This window comes from Heptranchias perlo, chromosome 4 (assembly GCF_035084215.1).
Source record: "Heptranchias perlo isolate sHepPer1 chromosome 4, sHepPer1.hap1, whole genome shotgun sequence".
NCBI lineage: Eukaryota > Metazoa > Chordata > Chondrichthyes > Hexanchiformes > Hexanchidae > Heptranchias > Heptranchias perlo.
Window position 1 is genome coordinate 104,068,625 of NC_090328.1, and position 15,662 is coordinate 104,084,286.

Sequence of the window (15,662 nt, forward strand, 5' to 3'; positions counted from 1 at the left end):
TGATTTTGGGAAAGACTGACTGCACTTTTAACTAGGTGTGTAGAAACTTGGATGTAGAGCTGTGTACTCCATTGGTTATAGAATAGGGGTCAACTGTATTGCACACAGGGCATTGCACACCTGCCTCTGTCCAATCAAGATATATAGGATGAGGAGGCCTAATGTCTTAAGTGCAAGGGGGAGAGAGGGTGGGGGGAACAGGAGAAGGCCTCAGATTAGGGGATTACATGACTGCCATTTTACCTCATTTACATGTTAAGGTTTTGCTCCTATGTTTCTTGAGATATTGGAGATCTGCATTTATTTATTAAAATAGTTCCCAACTTGGAGGCAGCTCACCATCCATTGTGTATGTCTTGCATTTGTTTTGCTGCTGAAGGGAAGTAACTTTGAGCAAGAAGCAGTGGAATGCACGATAAGCATCCATTCGGGGTGGTTTGAGTGCTGCTGATTTAATTTCCTTCCTTGAATATGATGTAATGGGTACTGTCAAACTAGTACAATATACACATCAAGAGACAGAAAATTGTACTCCTCTTTTGAAAAGCGAAGGCTGATAGTCTTTTTAAAGGCAATAAACCTGAGCTCTGAAGAGTACAAGAAGCTTCATTGGGTATGGATGGGATTCTCACTGCTTGGCCAGCTGGGTGGTGTATCCCACTTCAAATGAAAATGCCAATCCTCCACCTTTAATTTCTGATCATCTTCTCTTGACCATTTCCATTACCCTTGATGTGTTAGTTACCCATAATGCATAGTTATTTCAACTGTCCTTAGATTTCGGACACAAATTCAATCTGGTTATTCAATCATGTGCCAGAAGGCCTCTTTGTTATCCCACCTCCCTGGGTGGTCTCTCAAATTGTGCTTCAACATCTGCATTACTGAGGACCCACAGTTCCTAATTCAGATTCATGTGTGTCATGTAGAAGTAGTGTGAAAATATTTGGATGGTGGCCATTTTGTTTTCTTTCTCTCTCTTTGTTGCCAGTGTTGCCATTATATTTTTATAAATGGTGGTTATATCGCCTGTAATAACTTAGCAATACGATTTCTTGCGATGACGATCCAATTTCAGTCTTGTTACAGCTGAATTCACCACATTCTGGAATGCCAACATAAAGAACAAACCTTGCACTGTGACAATCATTCTCAAAGGACATTAACAGTGCAGCCTATGGCATAAGGCACATTTACCAAACTTATAGTACTATCTGTATTTTTATCTGTACTGCTTATGGGAAAAGTAAACATTTGTATTCTTTGGTTTACACATGAAAGGTAATGAATGATAACATATTGAGGGCAGGGTTTGATTTCAGGGCCTGGAAGTGGGTGGCTTTTATTACTGGTGAGCTTTTTCCTTGATCTTTGAACTCCAGGATTGAGTTATCTCCAGTGGTGCAGGGTGTGGGCTGCGAGCACCCATCAAACAGGCATTGCAAGCAACAGTAACTGTAAAGGTCACACTTTCCGGGCCCCTACAACATAATCAGGCATTTCCTGTACTCTGCACATTATTGCTGCATTCTCCCATTACATTTTTGCTTTTTCTTCTAAGCTAAGAGCAAATCGTCAATGTCCACCCGTTCTGTCTCTTCCAGCAGCACGTTCTTCTGATCGATGCTGTGAGCCAGCCTGTTTTCCTCGTGCCCCCAATAATATAGTCGCCCTCCCCCCAGTTTGGGAACCTCTGCTTTAAGCAAATGTACTTTCTTTCTCTCCCACCCTTTGCTGCCTTTCTTTTCTCTTACCACATCCAGGAGTTCAATAATCAACTTACATATAATGAATAATATGGGTTTAAGCAGAAGGCAAAAAAGGAGGAAAATATTAGAGTGCATATCATGCTGTCAGCTTTGCCCAGTTGTAGTACTTTTGCATCTGGCCCAGAGGATTGTGGGTTGGAGCTCCCGTGGGCTTTGAGCTAAACTAGTTTGGCACTGCAGTGCAATAGTGTCGGGGGTCCTGTTTTTTCAGACCAAAGCTGTCTGCCTGCCCTGGTGTTTCAGGTGGATATTAAACATCCACGATTCTATTCGAAGAACTGTGAGGTTTTTTTGAGTCCCAACGAATGTTCCTCCCTCAACTAATAGCAGGAAAAAAAGTTACCTTACATTTGATTAGTATATACCGGACATTGCTGGTACAGGATGACTGCCACCTTTGTCAAGGTAACGAATCATTCACTTCAAAGTAATTAATTGTGTGAATTTTTAATGTGATAGGCACTAAAGCAGCCGTTAATCAATGTAACAGAACAATTTCGGGTACCAAAAATCTACTTTTAGTATTAAGAGCTGGTCGCCGTGTTCAAAACAATTGCCACCAATTTATATAAGCCCATGATTCTATGATCGACTGCCGAACCAAACAACAAATTGTAGACATTGCTTCTCCCACCAAAACCAAGAAAATTTAACTAACGATGTAAATAAACAAGCCCAGAATGATGTGCAATGGCATTTCGATAAATCTGAAGTATCTGCAAGGCAGAAATACATTCCCATCTATACATCAAATTGCTACCTCCGATAATGCTTACGAATAGTCCTAAAAAGTACATTGGATTCCTGCTAGGATAAATTTAGATACAAAGTGACTAAAAATGTTACATGCACAATAGTCCAGAACCTCCTTTTAAAAATAGTAGGACAAAAACACTTGAGTTGGGGGAATTACAAAAGACACCCTAGATGGTTGTTAATAAAATTCAGTTATTTATACTCTTGTGCGGGAACATTTCATTTAATCAAACAATGTAAATGACAAATTGCTGAACAACATAAGAATCCATTTATCGGAGTCATCAGATGCAAAATAAATGTAAGCATTAATATTAACTCCGTCGGTCAAATTAAAGATTGGGAGTTTCGAGTAAGGATTCATAAAGCAAAAATCCCTCTGTCTAGTTTGCAAATTCATCTGAAAAAAATAACAATCCGCAAATCTAAATTTATAAAAAGTACATCGTGTGCCAGACAACAAACAGGCGGGCTGTCAATCAGAATCAAGATTCCGTATAAGGGTAAGTTCAGCCTGGTTGGAGCCTGCGGTTGGAGGATTTTATTTTAAAAAGGATACTTTAGAGAAGTTTTTTTCTGCTGCAAGGAACCTACTTCCGATGTCCGGTAGACACATACCTATTGGAGTGAGGTGGCCGGTTGATTTGGTTGCATTTGTTCCCCAGACGACCTCCTCTCCGTATATATGAGCAGGTAAGAGACCGTTATTTTCAGATGAACTGAATAGGGCATAAAATATCAAACACTTTTGCACCCAGGACACTTCATTTGAGCACCACAAGCTGGGACACATCACTAAGTAACTCGTGGCAATCGATAATCCAGATCGGCAGGGCAAGGCTTTTTCCCGCTCAAACTCGCTTCAAAGAGCCAGGCCTCGCAGCTTCAGCAGATTCTTTTATCCAGGTGATATCAGACCGTATGGAAGTCTGTGGAAAATAACTGGAGAATATTTTCCCATAGCTTATATGTTTTTTCTTACTTTTTACTGCATTTCTTAGTTTGAATTGGATTACTTTAAGTAAGGTTTTAGTCTCAAACTGCTTCTGCAACTGCAAGCTGAGAGAATGGCTTCTGCACTTGCATAACAACCCTGAGCAATTTTTTTGGTGCTGTGTTTGGTTGTCGGAGCTTACTAACGAAAATCTGCTTTATATTTAAACATGCTGCCTTGTCAACCCCAGAACGCGTGACAAATCTCGAGTGCATGCACGAAACTTGTGCGCAGATGCGTGATGATTCTCTTGCTTTCGCCTAGTAGCAGCAAATTTAGCCTCAAGATAGGTCAACGTTTTAGAAAGCTGGGCTAGGTTAATACTGTCATTTGCTCAGCGTATAATCCTGTACTGGGTAAAGACTCAACACTGGGAGATGCGAGCAAATAAATGCAGAAATATTGAGGCACAAATTGCTCCTGAGGAGTTTAACAGCGCGCTCAGTTTTTTACGGCAAATCGAAGGAGCAAGTTCCCGCGTTTTTACATGCACACTAAAACGCGGAAATCGTAAACTTGCTCTGGTTTGCAGGCGATTTGACAGCTTCGAATTAAAGGGCCATAACACGCTACAGAAAATCACTGAAAAATTGCAAACTTGCTCATCTGTCCAGCTGGAACGTAACTAATTATGCGACCAATAGGTACACCTAAAAATACCAGGTCTAAACTAAGTTTTAAAAGCGTGATAACTCTTAATGATACCAAACAACTAAAAATTAAATTTTAAAAAATGTGGAGTGTCATATTACTTCTTATTTTAATAGTTTTTGGTCATTAAATAAAAAATTTTAAAATTAACTTTTTTTAACTTTCCCTTCTGTCTCTTTAATTTAATTCAATTATTTCTTTGACCTTTTTATTTACAATTTTGTTTACAATGACTTCCAGAATGCTAACTTTAAATGAATGAAGCCTGCTTGCCTGCTTGTGGGTGTAACTTCTCTTCCTGACTGATTTTGTGGACGTGTCTTCCATTCCCACAGACTGTTCCATGCAAATCATCTTACGTTGCTGAGAGGTTGAATTGATAGTGCACAATTTCACAAAACTTCAAAATCAAGCAAGTCGATGTACTCTGCGACATTCGTTGTTTTAATTCGCTGCAGAGAGCATTGCCATGCTTCTCAGCGTGATTTCTGGCCCAGTGTTTTTAATCTATTTAGCATTTCCTGAGTGTGCAATCGTCACAGACTCCCCTTCCCGCTCTAACCCTGTTTTTAAAAAAAAAATCAAGCTTGCAAAGTTTTGCATCCCTTTTCAGAAATTTCTAAACCTGATACTGCAAAAAAACACACACTTTTTCCTGTAATTTATACAAGTGATGGGATATTGAATATAACTTGCAGCTCAAGTTCTGACAACTTCATGTCCCACTGCACTCTCCGTATAACTATATTTCACAACCAAGGCCATTATAGGATTTCACAAAAAAAACTGACCAAATTGTGGAATGTGATCTAGTTTTAAAAAAAAAATTCTGGAATCTCGAGTAATAAAAACAGAATTTCACTCAGTCACTGTAAATCAGTGGCCCCAGTCAAAGACGTATGCTGGGGCTGTTTTTCAAGTTGTCAGTTTTTTTTAAAAGCTATCTATCAAGTGTTGTTAGCTTTCTAGTTTAGCATGTATGACTCTTTTTACTTTGCATGAAGCATGTGTGTAATGTATACACAAAAAAGGCAATGCAGTTGATTAGTACACAAGTATGCGGGCAGTCACCAAGTGTTAGATATAATTAACATGTACCACTGCTGTGTTAATCAGTGATATAATTTAATCCATACTACCCTAACAGAGGGCATTGGTAAAACTTCACAGTTGACCATTAACATGCTTTTATGTGCACAGACTTTTTAATTTTTTAAGAATGGATTCTTCATTCAGGTGGCAAATCGAAAAAAAAATCTTCCTTCTGAATTTGAGGGGGGAGAAAAATTAAATTTTCCACTTTTTTTTACCAAAAATCGTGTCCGGAGATACGGATGCATTGCATCTGACATTTGTGCATACGCTGATTTGCACACATCTCTGGAGCTAATCTTGGCAGGAAGAGAAACAGAGGTTATGCAAGTTGGATTTTTTTTTAAGGGGACCTAGGTACTGCAGTGAGGGTATTTTTTAAGGGGACCTAGGTACTCCAGTGAGAGTATTTTTTATACTACAGCAAATATTGGTATGCCATTCCTGGTTAGTTATGGAGCAAGGACAGCAGTGCACTGACAGAGTTAGCACACGGATAATTGGCTGAAGATGGAGGTCATCAATCAAAGACTGACTCGGGTCATACATAGGGACATTTAAAATCAGTTCATACCAATTTCCACCGATAAATTCCCAGATTTTAATTTAGAACTGATTTCTTCCTGAATATGAGGAAACCCTCCTCTCACTTGAAATTTCCTATTGTTTTCTTACCAAAACTCAGGTCCAGAGATATGCATGTATTGCATCTGTACTGTCAAGGCCTATGCTTAAGAGCATCGATGGTGACTGTATTATATGTTATAAAAGGGATATACTGACCAATGATAATAAACCATTCCTAGCACATACTACAAAATTAAAATTTAGCGTCAACTATTTCATATTTTAGTCAGTTTTGAGCAATATTTGTGCTTCACAATGCTACGGTGGTGATACCTACTTTAAACTAGCAATCAACATATTGGGCTCGATTTTCGGACCTCCGAGCCGGCGGGTTCGTGGCGGGGGGGGGGGCTCCGAAAATCGGGGATTCCCGGGGCGGGTCCGGAGCCTGGCTCCAACCTGCCCACTTCCGGGTTCCCCAGTGACGCGCTTACATGCGCGCACAGCCCCCGCATGCGGGACTCCTGCTGGCAATTAAAGCCGGCGGGATGCTACTTAAGGTAATTATTTTGATACTTCAGGTTGTTAGCAGACCTGATTGACGTGATATTTTAGGAGGGGTGGGATTTTCATCTCAACTGAGACTGATTCCCATACTGGGGGAAACACTCCCAGTTGAAATGGACGTGTTGCAGCCATCAGCCTGTGGCAGCTGCAAAGGTCCATTTGACAGGTGAGGGGGGAGACCCTCACTCATTGCAGGAGGCCACTCTGTCACTTTGGACAAAGTTTGGCCTCCAACACCCTCCTCCTAACAATAAAATTCACCAACTTGCACACTTACCCCGGTGTGCAGACACATTTACCTACCTTGCGGACCCCCTCAAACGTACATCTTCCGGATGGGGGCCGCCGGAGCTGGAGTCATGACCTCTGAGGACGAACAGCATCACCAGCCACGCCGTCCACCTCTGACACGTCCACAACACAGTGCTGTGACACACTCACCTGCACAGCAGGAGGGAGGGCAACCACAGAGAGAGATGCGTCGCAGAAGGCACTACCCTCGCCACAAGGTCTACAGACAGAGGCTCAGCTTCATGGACCTCTCTGAGCAGCAGTGCACATGGAGGCTCAGAGTCACTCGACATGTAATCGTGGACATCTGCAGCCTCCTTCATGCCGAACTGCTCCCGGCTGGCCCCAGCACCATCATCTTACCAGACGCTGTCAAAGTCACCACTGCCCTCAACAACTTCTCCTTCCAGGGTGCCACCGGGGACATCGCTGCTGTCTCTCAGTCGTCTGCACAAAAGAGCCCTGCAAATACACCTACACCCACTCTGCAGTGACACAATGGGTGGCATCAGTTGTGGGTCTTCATAGTGATCCTCAGGAAAGGGCATTATTGCACAAACCAGACAAGATTCACAAAGACATGGCAGTAGTGGTGACAATATAATATGTAATGTGAGTTGATCAGAAATTAAATATAAGTACAAACCATGACAAACCCTCAAACACCCTTGTGCATCTCCTTCATGCTCACGACACGTTTGCTTTACGCTTCCTACTGCACATATGTGATGCATACTCTGTGGCTGCAGCACAGGTCGTGGCAGCTTGAGCGAGGCTGACCGTGAAAGATGCATGAGAGGGTGAGTATGAGAGAGAGCCATGAGATTGTATGAGGATTGGGTTGAGTGGTAGTGGTGGGATGCGTACTGGCGAGGTGAGTAAGTGCAGGTAAGATGAGGATGAGCTTTGAGTAGTGTTGGCAGTGCAGAACGAGATGTGGGGTGGGGGCGGTGATGTGGTAGACTAAGTGTAGGGGAATGAGTAAGTGTACTCACTTCGGCTGACCTACTTAGGTGATTGAAGCGCCTCCTGCACTGTATGCAGGTGTGCGATATGTTGGTGGTGCAGGTGACCTCCTCTGCCACCTCGAGCCAGGCCTTCTTGGTGACCGAGGCAGGCCACTTCCTCCCGCCTGCCGGGTAGAAGATCTCTATCCTCCCCCTCCTCCTCACCCCATCCAATAAGAGCTGGAGTGAGGCATCATTAAACCTGGGAGCAGCCTTCCCCCTGGGCTGCTCCATGCTTTAATTTTGCCTATTTTCTGCAGCATCAGTCAGTGGAGGACTGCCCCTTTTAAATAGGGCTCCTCCAGCTGACAGCCTATGATGCGCCTGTGCAGTCCGCTCGCTGCGCAGCTTTCTAGTGCGAAACCCGGAAGCAAAGGTAAGTACCTTCAATCGAGCTGGGATTGCGTGTGGAGCACCCCGATTTCACTGGGCGCATTAGCCACGCACCCAGTCGAACCCCCGCTGCCAACCCGCCTCCCTCCTAATATCGGGCCCATTGCATCGCACGGTCCATTCACAAATATTGTTAAGATATTTTAGCAGTAAAATACATTGACAGTAATGCTGCGATATGATCACAAAATACTTTCGGAACGGCCATTGAGGCTCATAAAAATGATGTCCATGATCTTTGTAAATAATTGTTCTTTATCATTTAGATTAACTGTGCCTTATTTGTCTTGTTTTTTTGAAGTTTAGTGACATTCAAGATAAAAATTTCTTAAATTACCTTGATTTTTCTCCCATTTTTAGTGTAAAAAAAATCAGAATAAACCTGGATGTTATGAATTTGGGTCTATTGTAGCTACGTCCCTGAGTTCAGTGGTCAGTTGCTTCTTTAAGTGTTTTGTGTTCTTTTATGGGAGTTGACTCACACTGCCCTATATCTACTTCCATGATAGCAGGATACAGGGGTGTAACAAATGAACCTCCTCTTGTAATCTAAACTGAATACCTGTGTATTCCTTCAATCTCTCCAAAGGTGGAACAAGTTAACATTAGGGGGCAAGCTTTCCACGTTGGGCACAATCGGGAAATTGTGCCCAAAGTGCACTTTAAATGGCACTTGTTAGGCTTCAAGTTTCTGCTAAAATTCATTTGTATAATCACAAATGTGTAATCTTCCATGAACCAATGCAGTCAGGCCGTGTGATAGAAGGTAATTGTTTCTTTTTTTTCTTTATATTAAAAGGTATTCTTTGATGTATTTAAGAGTGGTAACCTGGTGCAGTTTTATTAATACAGCTGAAAATGGGTTTATCAGCAAAACTAAAATCATTTTTAATAAGGCTGAGTAACCTGATTTAAAATTACTGAAAATGACTTTTTAAAAAAAACTATACTGAACCATTTAATAGTTTCACCGGTGTACACTAGTCAGTTTCTTAGTAAATTAAATATTTTTTGATAGGCACATGTTTTAAAAGGTTTTTCATAAGAAAATGAGCACAATTTGACGAGCTATCCTGTACCAGCGGAATCTCGCAGCTTTGACCTGGGGGCGTGGCCAGTTTTGTGGGTGGGGCTTGATTTGGGTAAATTGAATCTTGAACCAGCGTAAAAGATCGCAGAAAACATAAATGTAATTGGTCTTGAGCATAACTCACTTGCGTTTAAAATTACACTGTCTTTTGCACTGGTTCGGCTGATTCTGCTTGGATTGCACTGATAACAAGTGGAAACTCAACCCTTGGATGAGGTGAAGTTTGGTTTGAATTGTTAAGCTCCTTTATTCCACAGTAATGTGAACGTACAGAGCAATTGTTATAATGAGATTCACTCTGCTCAATCATTACAACTTACGTACGGGTAATAAAATGAAAATAATGTACATGCTCTGCTACCTCCACCTCGGTGGGTCATCCTGCTTGACTTAAACAGACCAACTCCTCTGCAGTCTGCCTTTTTTGAGCCTGTCTTTTCTGGGGCCTTTCTGCTTCTGCTTCAGCTGCAGCTTCTGCTGCAAAAGCCAGACTGCTTTTTAAGTGTCTGACATTATTATTATTTATTCTGAGTGTTCATGGTCAAAAAAGGATCAAAAACTTTCCAACACAATGGATGTGAGGTGTTTTATCAATTATGGAGTCATTATTCATACTGAGTAAACAACATCTAGGATAACTCATGAAGATCTTTACCTACCATTTAAAAAAAAAACTTGCAGTAATATGATATGCTTTGAAAACACTTTAAAAGTAACTCTTTTTCAAAATCTTTACTGTGAACAAATGGTCAAAAAATCCAGTGTCATGACCGTGTTTCTAAATTGGAAAAAACACCTGACTTTAAAAATCTTTATTTTTACGCTGAGGTGTTTGCTGTCCATTGTTTGGGTAAAGTACCTCTTGCAGACTGGCTTCTCCAAGATGAGGCTGGTTAGTTTCCATTTTGACATGACTGAAACAGATGTGGAGGCAGTTCTGTAGAAAATAATTCTGAGAAAAACTGCATCCAGTAGACATTGTCACATAGTAAACTACTATACAAGTTTATTCACCTATTTACATGTCAAGAAGCGTATTTCTTTTTAAAATATCTGCAAAGAAAGCTGATTAAAAGAACTCACCCTTTCATCTCAAACTGCTGAAAACTGTTGTATGATTTGGACTGATTTCATCTTGTTATTACTGCTTGCTTCTGTATTTGTGAATAAACTTGTATCGTAGTTTAGTATGTTGCAAGTGTCTGGTGTGACTGATACTAATTGTCTTCTGTAATGACATGGGCCTGTAGTAGAATTCCTACGTATAAACAAGAGATTAAAAATAATTCTATTGTTTACTCAGGGTTTCCATCCCAGATTACTTGCATGCAAGGCCCCTCCGTATGAAGTACGGGCTTCCCTATAGGAGCTGACTTTTCTGTTCATCATAATAAAAGGTATTTGGAGGAGCCTGAATGGTAACAAGACCACTGAGGTCTGTGAAGCAGCAGTATGATGACCGATAAATTTACACTAATGGGAATAGCGTCCTCAGGGTCCAGTGAGGTGGGTGAGTTGGAGGGCAGGGTCTCTGGTATAGCGTCAATCCCAAGTGAGAAAGTTGGTTAAGTTTTGTTTTCTGTTTTTTACCACTTGATATTGTTAGGCAGTAAGGGGTAATAAACTTAAGTGCTTTAAAAACCAGAGCCAAAATAAATTTCAGAATTAACTTCTAGTGTAGCATAATATTGCCAGAATCTTCAAAATTCTTTTTTAAGTTAGCCTCAGAATTTCATCTCTCTGAAGAGATTATGGTGCAGAAATGTTATCTGCCGCCACATCTCTTGGATGCTAACATGACACAAGTTTCACTGCCTTTCTATTTGATTTAGATTGGGACTACTCAAATGGTGGACCACGTTCTGACTATAAATCACTTGCATCCAAACCACAACATGTGGCGACTGTTCCTTGACCCTTGTGCTTGCATTACTTTTGCAACTTTTATATATGTAGTACATTATGTTTGTAGTAAAGCTAGGGCCATATCTTTACAATTTTTAAAATTTAACCACCAACCAGGCGGCTGCTTCACTGTACTGAATACATTTAGAATGCTGATACAGTAGCAATCATTGCACAAAGAACTGATTTAACTACACAAGTGTGGTTCAAACTTTTTAAGAAAAAAAATTATGTTGGGGAGGATGGTCTCACAACTGGGCAAAAATATATAATAGCACAACAGCAGCTTTTATTTTAAAAGAAATCTCTCCTTTTAAAAATTATTTTCCTTCCCTCATGATGTAACATTGGTACTGAGTTTACAGTTGATCATGGTAATGTAAAACATTACTGTTGTGCATTGTTATGCCTTATACCATTAGCAACATGAATTTACTGCATCATGCTAATGCACTCTCAAACTAAAAGTCCATGCCAACTTCTGTGTTGTCTTGGGTTTGAGTAAATTGACAGGTGCAGTATTGGTCTCACTGTGCCTTTCCTTGTATAATGGTGAAGGCTGAATAATTTAAGGTGTAACATCAACTCCGAACTCTGCTCACAAACATTGTTGATATGTGGACCTACATTCAAACTAAATGAGTACTCAAATGTTCTGAACAATTTGTTTCCTTCTCGTAATATTAAGACTTTAGGTAAACCCATTTCAACACTATGTTGCTAAATGAACTGCAAAATATATTTTGCTTTAGTGGCAACCGACTGGCAGAAAAACACTAGATACAGTTGTAGTCAAGGCCACTGGTGTAGAGTCCTGGAACTTCATTGTCGCTGGGTCATAATCCTGGAACTCCATACCTAACAGCACTGTGGGAGAACCTTCACCACACGGACTGCAGCGGTTCAAGAAGGCGGCTCACCACCACCTTCTCAAGGGCAATTATGGATGGACAATAAATGCTAGCCTTGCCAGCGACACCCACATCCCATGAACGAATTTTTTAAAAAGTGAGTCACAGTGGCCAGTCCCATTGACATCAGGACAAAAAAAAGTGATTCCCCAAAACAATAGTTTGTGTTTAGTATCATTCAAACAATGATGAAGACTCTACAGGTTGTTTAATCATACTTTTCTTCCCTTTTAGTTTGGTCCTCATAGTTTGAATGTAGCTTTATTCTAAGGATGCTAAGCTCCCACTCTGCTTTCTTCACCATGAGTTTTGGAACATATATACATGATTTTGGTTAATTTTTCTTTGTATGGTACTGTTCAGCTCCCATTCAGTGATAGAGTTTGTCCCCATAGGGGTTGGTATTTGGATGGCATGGTTATGGGAGCTGTGATATATCAAGTGTGAGGGTACTCCTGTATGAATCTTTTAAGCCATCCTGTCCCCATTAACTTTCTCCACTGCCTGGACAATGGACCAATCATGGGTATATAGAAGATAAAACTGCATGGAAAAAATAAGCATGTTAATACAACACTTCAACCAAATGCTGATGGGTAAAAATATATCCAACCGGTTTTGATCATAGTGGACCTTACGCTAATGTGTTCCTCCATTCTGTTCGCTCTCTTTCTCCCCTCCCTTAATTCAGTATAAAACCTATCTGAATCTAAAATGTGTTTTTAGTGTATTTAATCCAGATACTGAGATAGGTGGATGTAACTGTTAAGTGGGTAGTTAGTAAAAAGAGAAACAACTTTTTCTAGTCCAATAATATGTTTTTTTTTCCCCCTCCAAGGTGGCAGCTTTGGCTCAGTGATAGCACTTTTGCCTCTGAGTCAGGTCATGGGTTCAAGCCCCACTCCAGAGACTTGAGCACATAATCTAGGCTGGCACTTCAGTGCAGTACTGAGGGAGTGCTGCACTACCGGAGGTGTCGTCTTTCAGATGAGACTTGTCTGCCCACTCAGGTGGATGTAAAAGATCCCATAGCACTATTTGAAGAAGAGCAAGGGAGTCCAGTGTCTTGGCCAATATTTATCCCTCAACCAATATCACTAAAGCAGATTATCTGATTATTATCTCATCCATTTGTGCGACCTTGGCTGCAGGGTTTACCTACATTACAATAGTGACTACATCTCAAAAGTACTTCATTGTCTTTAAAGAGCTTTGGGATGTCTTGAGATCATGAAAGGATCTATATAAAGGCAATTTCTTTCTTTTCAAAGTTGCTTTGATTGAATACTGCCTTTTTATTTCAGTAAAAGAAAAAGAAATGTCAAAAAAGGGAACTCGACTGAAGAAACCTGGCTATTCTAAGAAATGCATCCCTTCTCCCTATGAGCTTGATGAGAGTCTTCCCCAAGGTAATGCTTTGGATGTATATACAAGGAGCCGACGTCTTACCAGACCGCCACCGAAGTGGTGGGTTGTACAGCACGATGGCAATCATCCGCAAAAGAGATTGAAGACAGATTATTTGTCAGCACTGAATGACAGTTTACAAGACAGGATGGTAAAGGCAAAATCTTCAAGATCACAAATGAAGAAAAAGCAGATGGTTTTGAAAAGAAGATCTTCACGTGCTCAAACAAAGCCATTAGAGACTGACGTGTGTAGTTCAGAGGAGCAAAATTTTGAGGAGGATGTTTTTGAAAATGATTGTTCGCCGGGTAGCCCACCACATAGCCAGTCAAAACCCCCAAGGCAACGGGAGACAGCTAATCAAGGGGACAATCATTCTGGTAGTGTATCAGTTAGTAGACAACGAAAGTATTCTTCTGCATCATCTTTGCCAAAAAAGCGATTGTTTTCGGAGGCTGAAGAAGAAAAGGCAAAACCCTCTGACATGCACTCGCCCAAAAAACAAAAATCTATACTGAAGCTTAAGGTTCACAATTTCGATGTGCAAGATAAAATTGAATTGGAAGAGGAGGAGGAGTACTGTCCACTTTCAAGACCTGCTCATGTTTGTACAACCTCAAGGCAAACTAAGGACTATATCTCTTTATCATCCAAGCCAACATCACAAAAACCCTTTCGAGAATCTTTAGCATCGTTTGGTGCAGCTTATGTTGACAAAAAGACTCCACAAAAACCTGCTGACAGACTTCCTGCAATTGCCAAGGTGTCTGCAGGTACTCCAAATCGGGTTGTAATGAGCCCCAGAAAGTCCATCACCAAATCTGCTGATCGACTGCCAGCAAATACCAAGGTGTCCGCAGGTACTCCAAATCGAGTTGTAATGCGCCCCAGAAAATCTGACACCATGAAGTACCAAGATAAAATTTTCCCTTCTCAGCTTTGTGAACAGACATCGGATGAGAGTGAGGAGGATGACGAACCAGAACCCAGCACTTCTGTGCAAAGCAAGGGAATTTTAAAGCAAGGACTTCCCTGCAGTGCTTTGTAAGTAGGCTAACTTTGTTCAAGGACTTGGATATTGTAATGAATGAACCTTCGATCATTCAGCTTGTGGGTATTACCTAGCACTTAACCAGCAATGGGAAAATAGCTGTAGAACTGTGGATATTGATCTACAGTGCTTTTACATTTGATAAATATGCATTAATGGTTTAAAGAAAATTTGTAGGAATTAGTAATGTTTACATGTACATCTGCATACAGAGGTATGTTACTTGTGTTTCATTAGCAGGAGGGGGCGGGGGGTGGTGGTGGTTGTGTGTCGGCAGGCGGTGTTTTCAGTAAATAATTCATATAATATACACCTCTTTCATGCAGGCCTTTAGAGAGTTTTAAGCTATGCACTCAGGTAGAGTTGAGAACTACAATTTTTACATATGTACTACTTAACATTCCTACATAAAAACAATTTGTAGTCTGCTCATAATTTCTAATTTGAGTATTTCAACAGTAATAAGTTCAAGGATGTGTTTTTTATTTTTAGACCTGTTTTTAATAAGAGTGGGCCTGGGCCATGTGTGAATTATGAAGATGCATCTTCAGATGCAGGTGACAGTGGAAACTTTGATCATCACGAAGAAACAATGGGTATGAATAAAATAATCTGCAGAAAATATCGCCTCGTTTAAATGTGAGAAGGAACCTAAGAACAGTGTTTCAAACAAATTCTTGCCATTATGCTGTCATTTTGGTTAAGTGATTTCTCTCTTAGCCCTCTACTATCTTGCCCAAATTATCATTCTTTGTGTGTGAGGATAGGAAGTGATTTTTGGTAGATTGTTCCATCTTTTTTTGGAGGGGCGGGGGAAGGGAAAGGAACATTACAGCTGAACCCAACTTTATCCTCATCTGATGTTTACTCAAGTGTACTTTGCAGCAGGGATCACTGGATAGCAATCAGGAGTGGAAACTGCCTGATTTCTTTTTCCTTGCTGGCTGGAGGAGCAGAGGCCACTTGTAATGGTTGCTACTACCACCCTAATGGATAGATAGATCATCCTGTACAAACCATGAATCAGACCTGGGATCATCTGTTCTGTATGGCTCAGCTCCCTGCTTGCTTTACCAACTGAGCCTTTGGGAGGGGCTGTGAAGTCTTTTTGAAAGTTTATTGTTTTTTTGGAGAAGTTTCCTTTTTCCTTGTTTGTTAACGGCAGTTTCCTTGGCTAACACTTCATTGCACCTCCATGTTGTCCACTGCTG

General features: G+C 40.9%; 1 protein-coding gene across 3 annotated transcripts in view; it reads left to right on the forward strand.

Annotated features, from left to right (window-relative positions):
* LOC137321172 (uro-adherence factor A-like) overlaps nt 1-15,662 on the forward strand; it is a 95,957-nt gene that overhangs the window by 57,392 nt on the left and 22,903 nt on the right. For all 3 annotated transcript variants that reach the window (XM_067983434.1, XM_067983435.1, XM_067983436.1), the window contains exons 12-13: nt 13,298-14,444; nt 14,944-15,047. In XM_067983434.1, the coding sequence (XP_067839535.1) occupies nt 13,298-14,444; nt 14,944-15,047 (1,251 nt within the window). The remainder of the gene's footprint in view (nt 1-13,297; nt 14,445-14,943; nt 15,048-15,662) is intronic.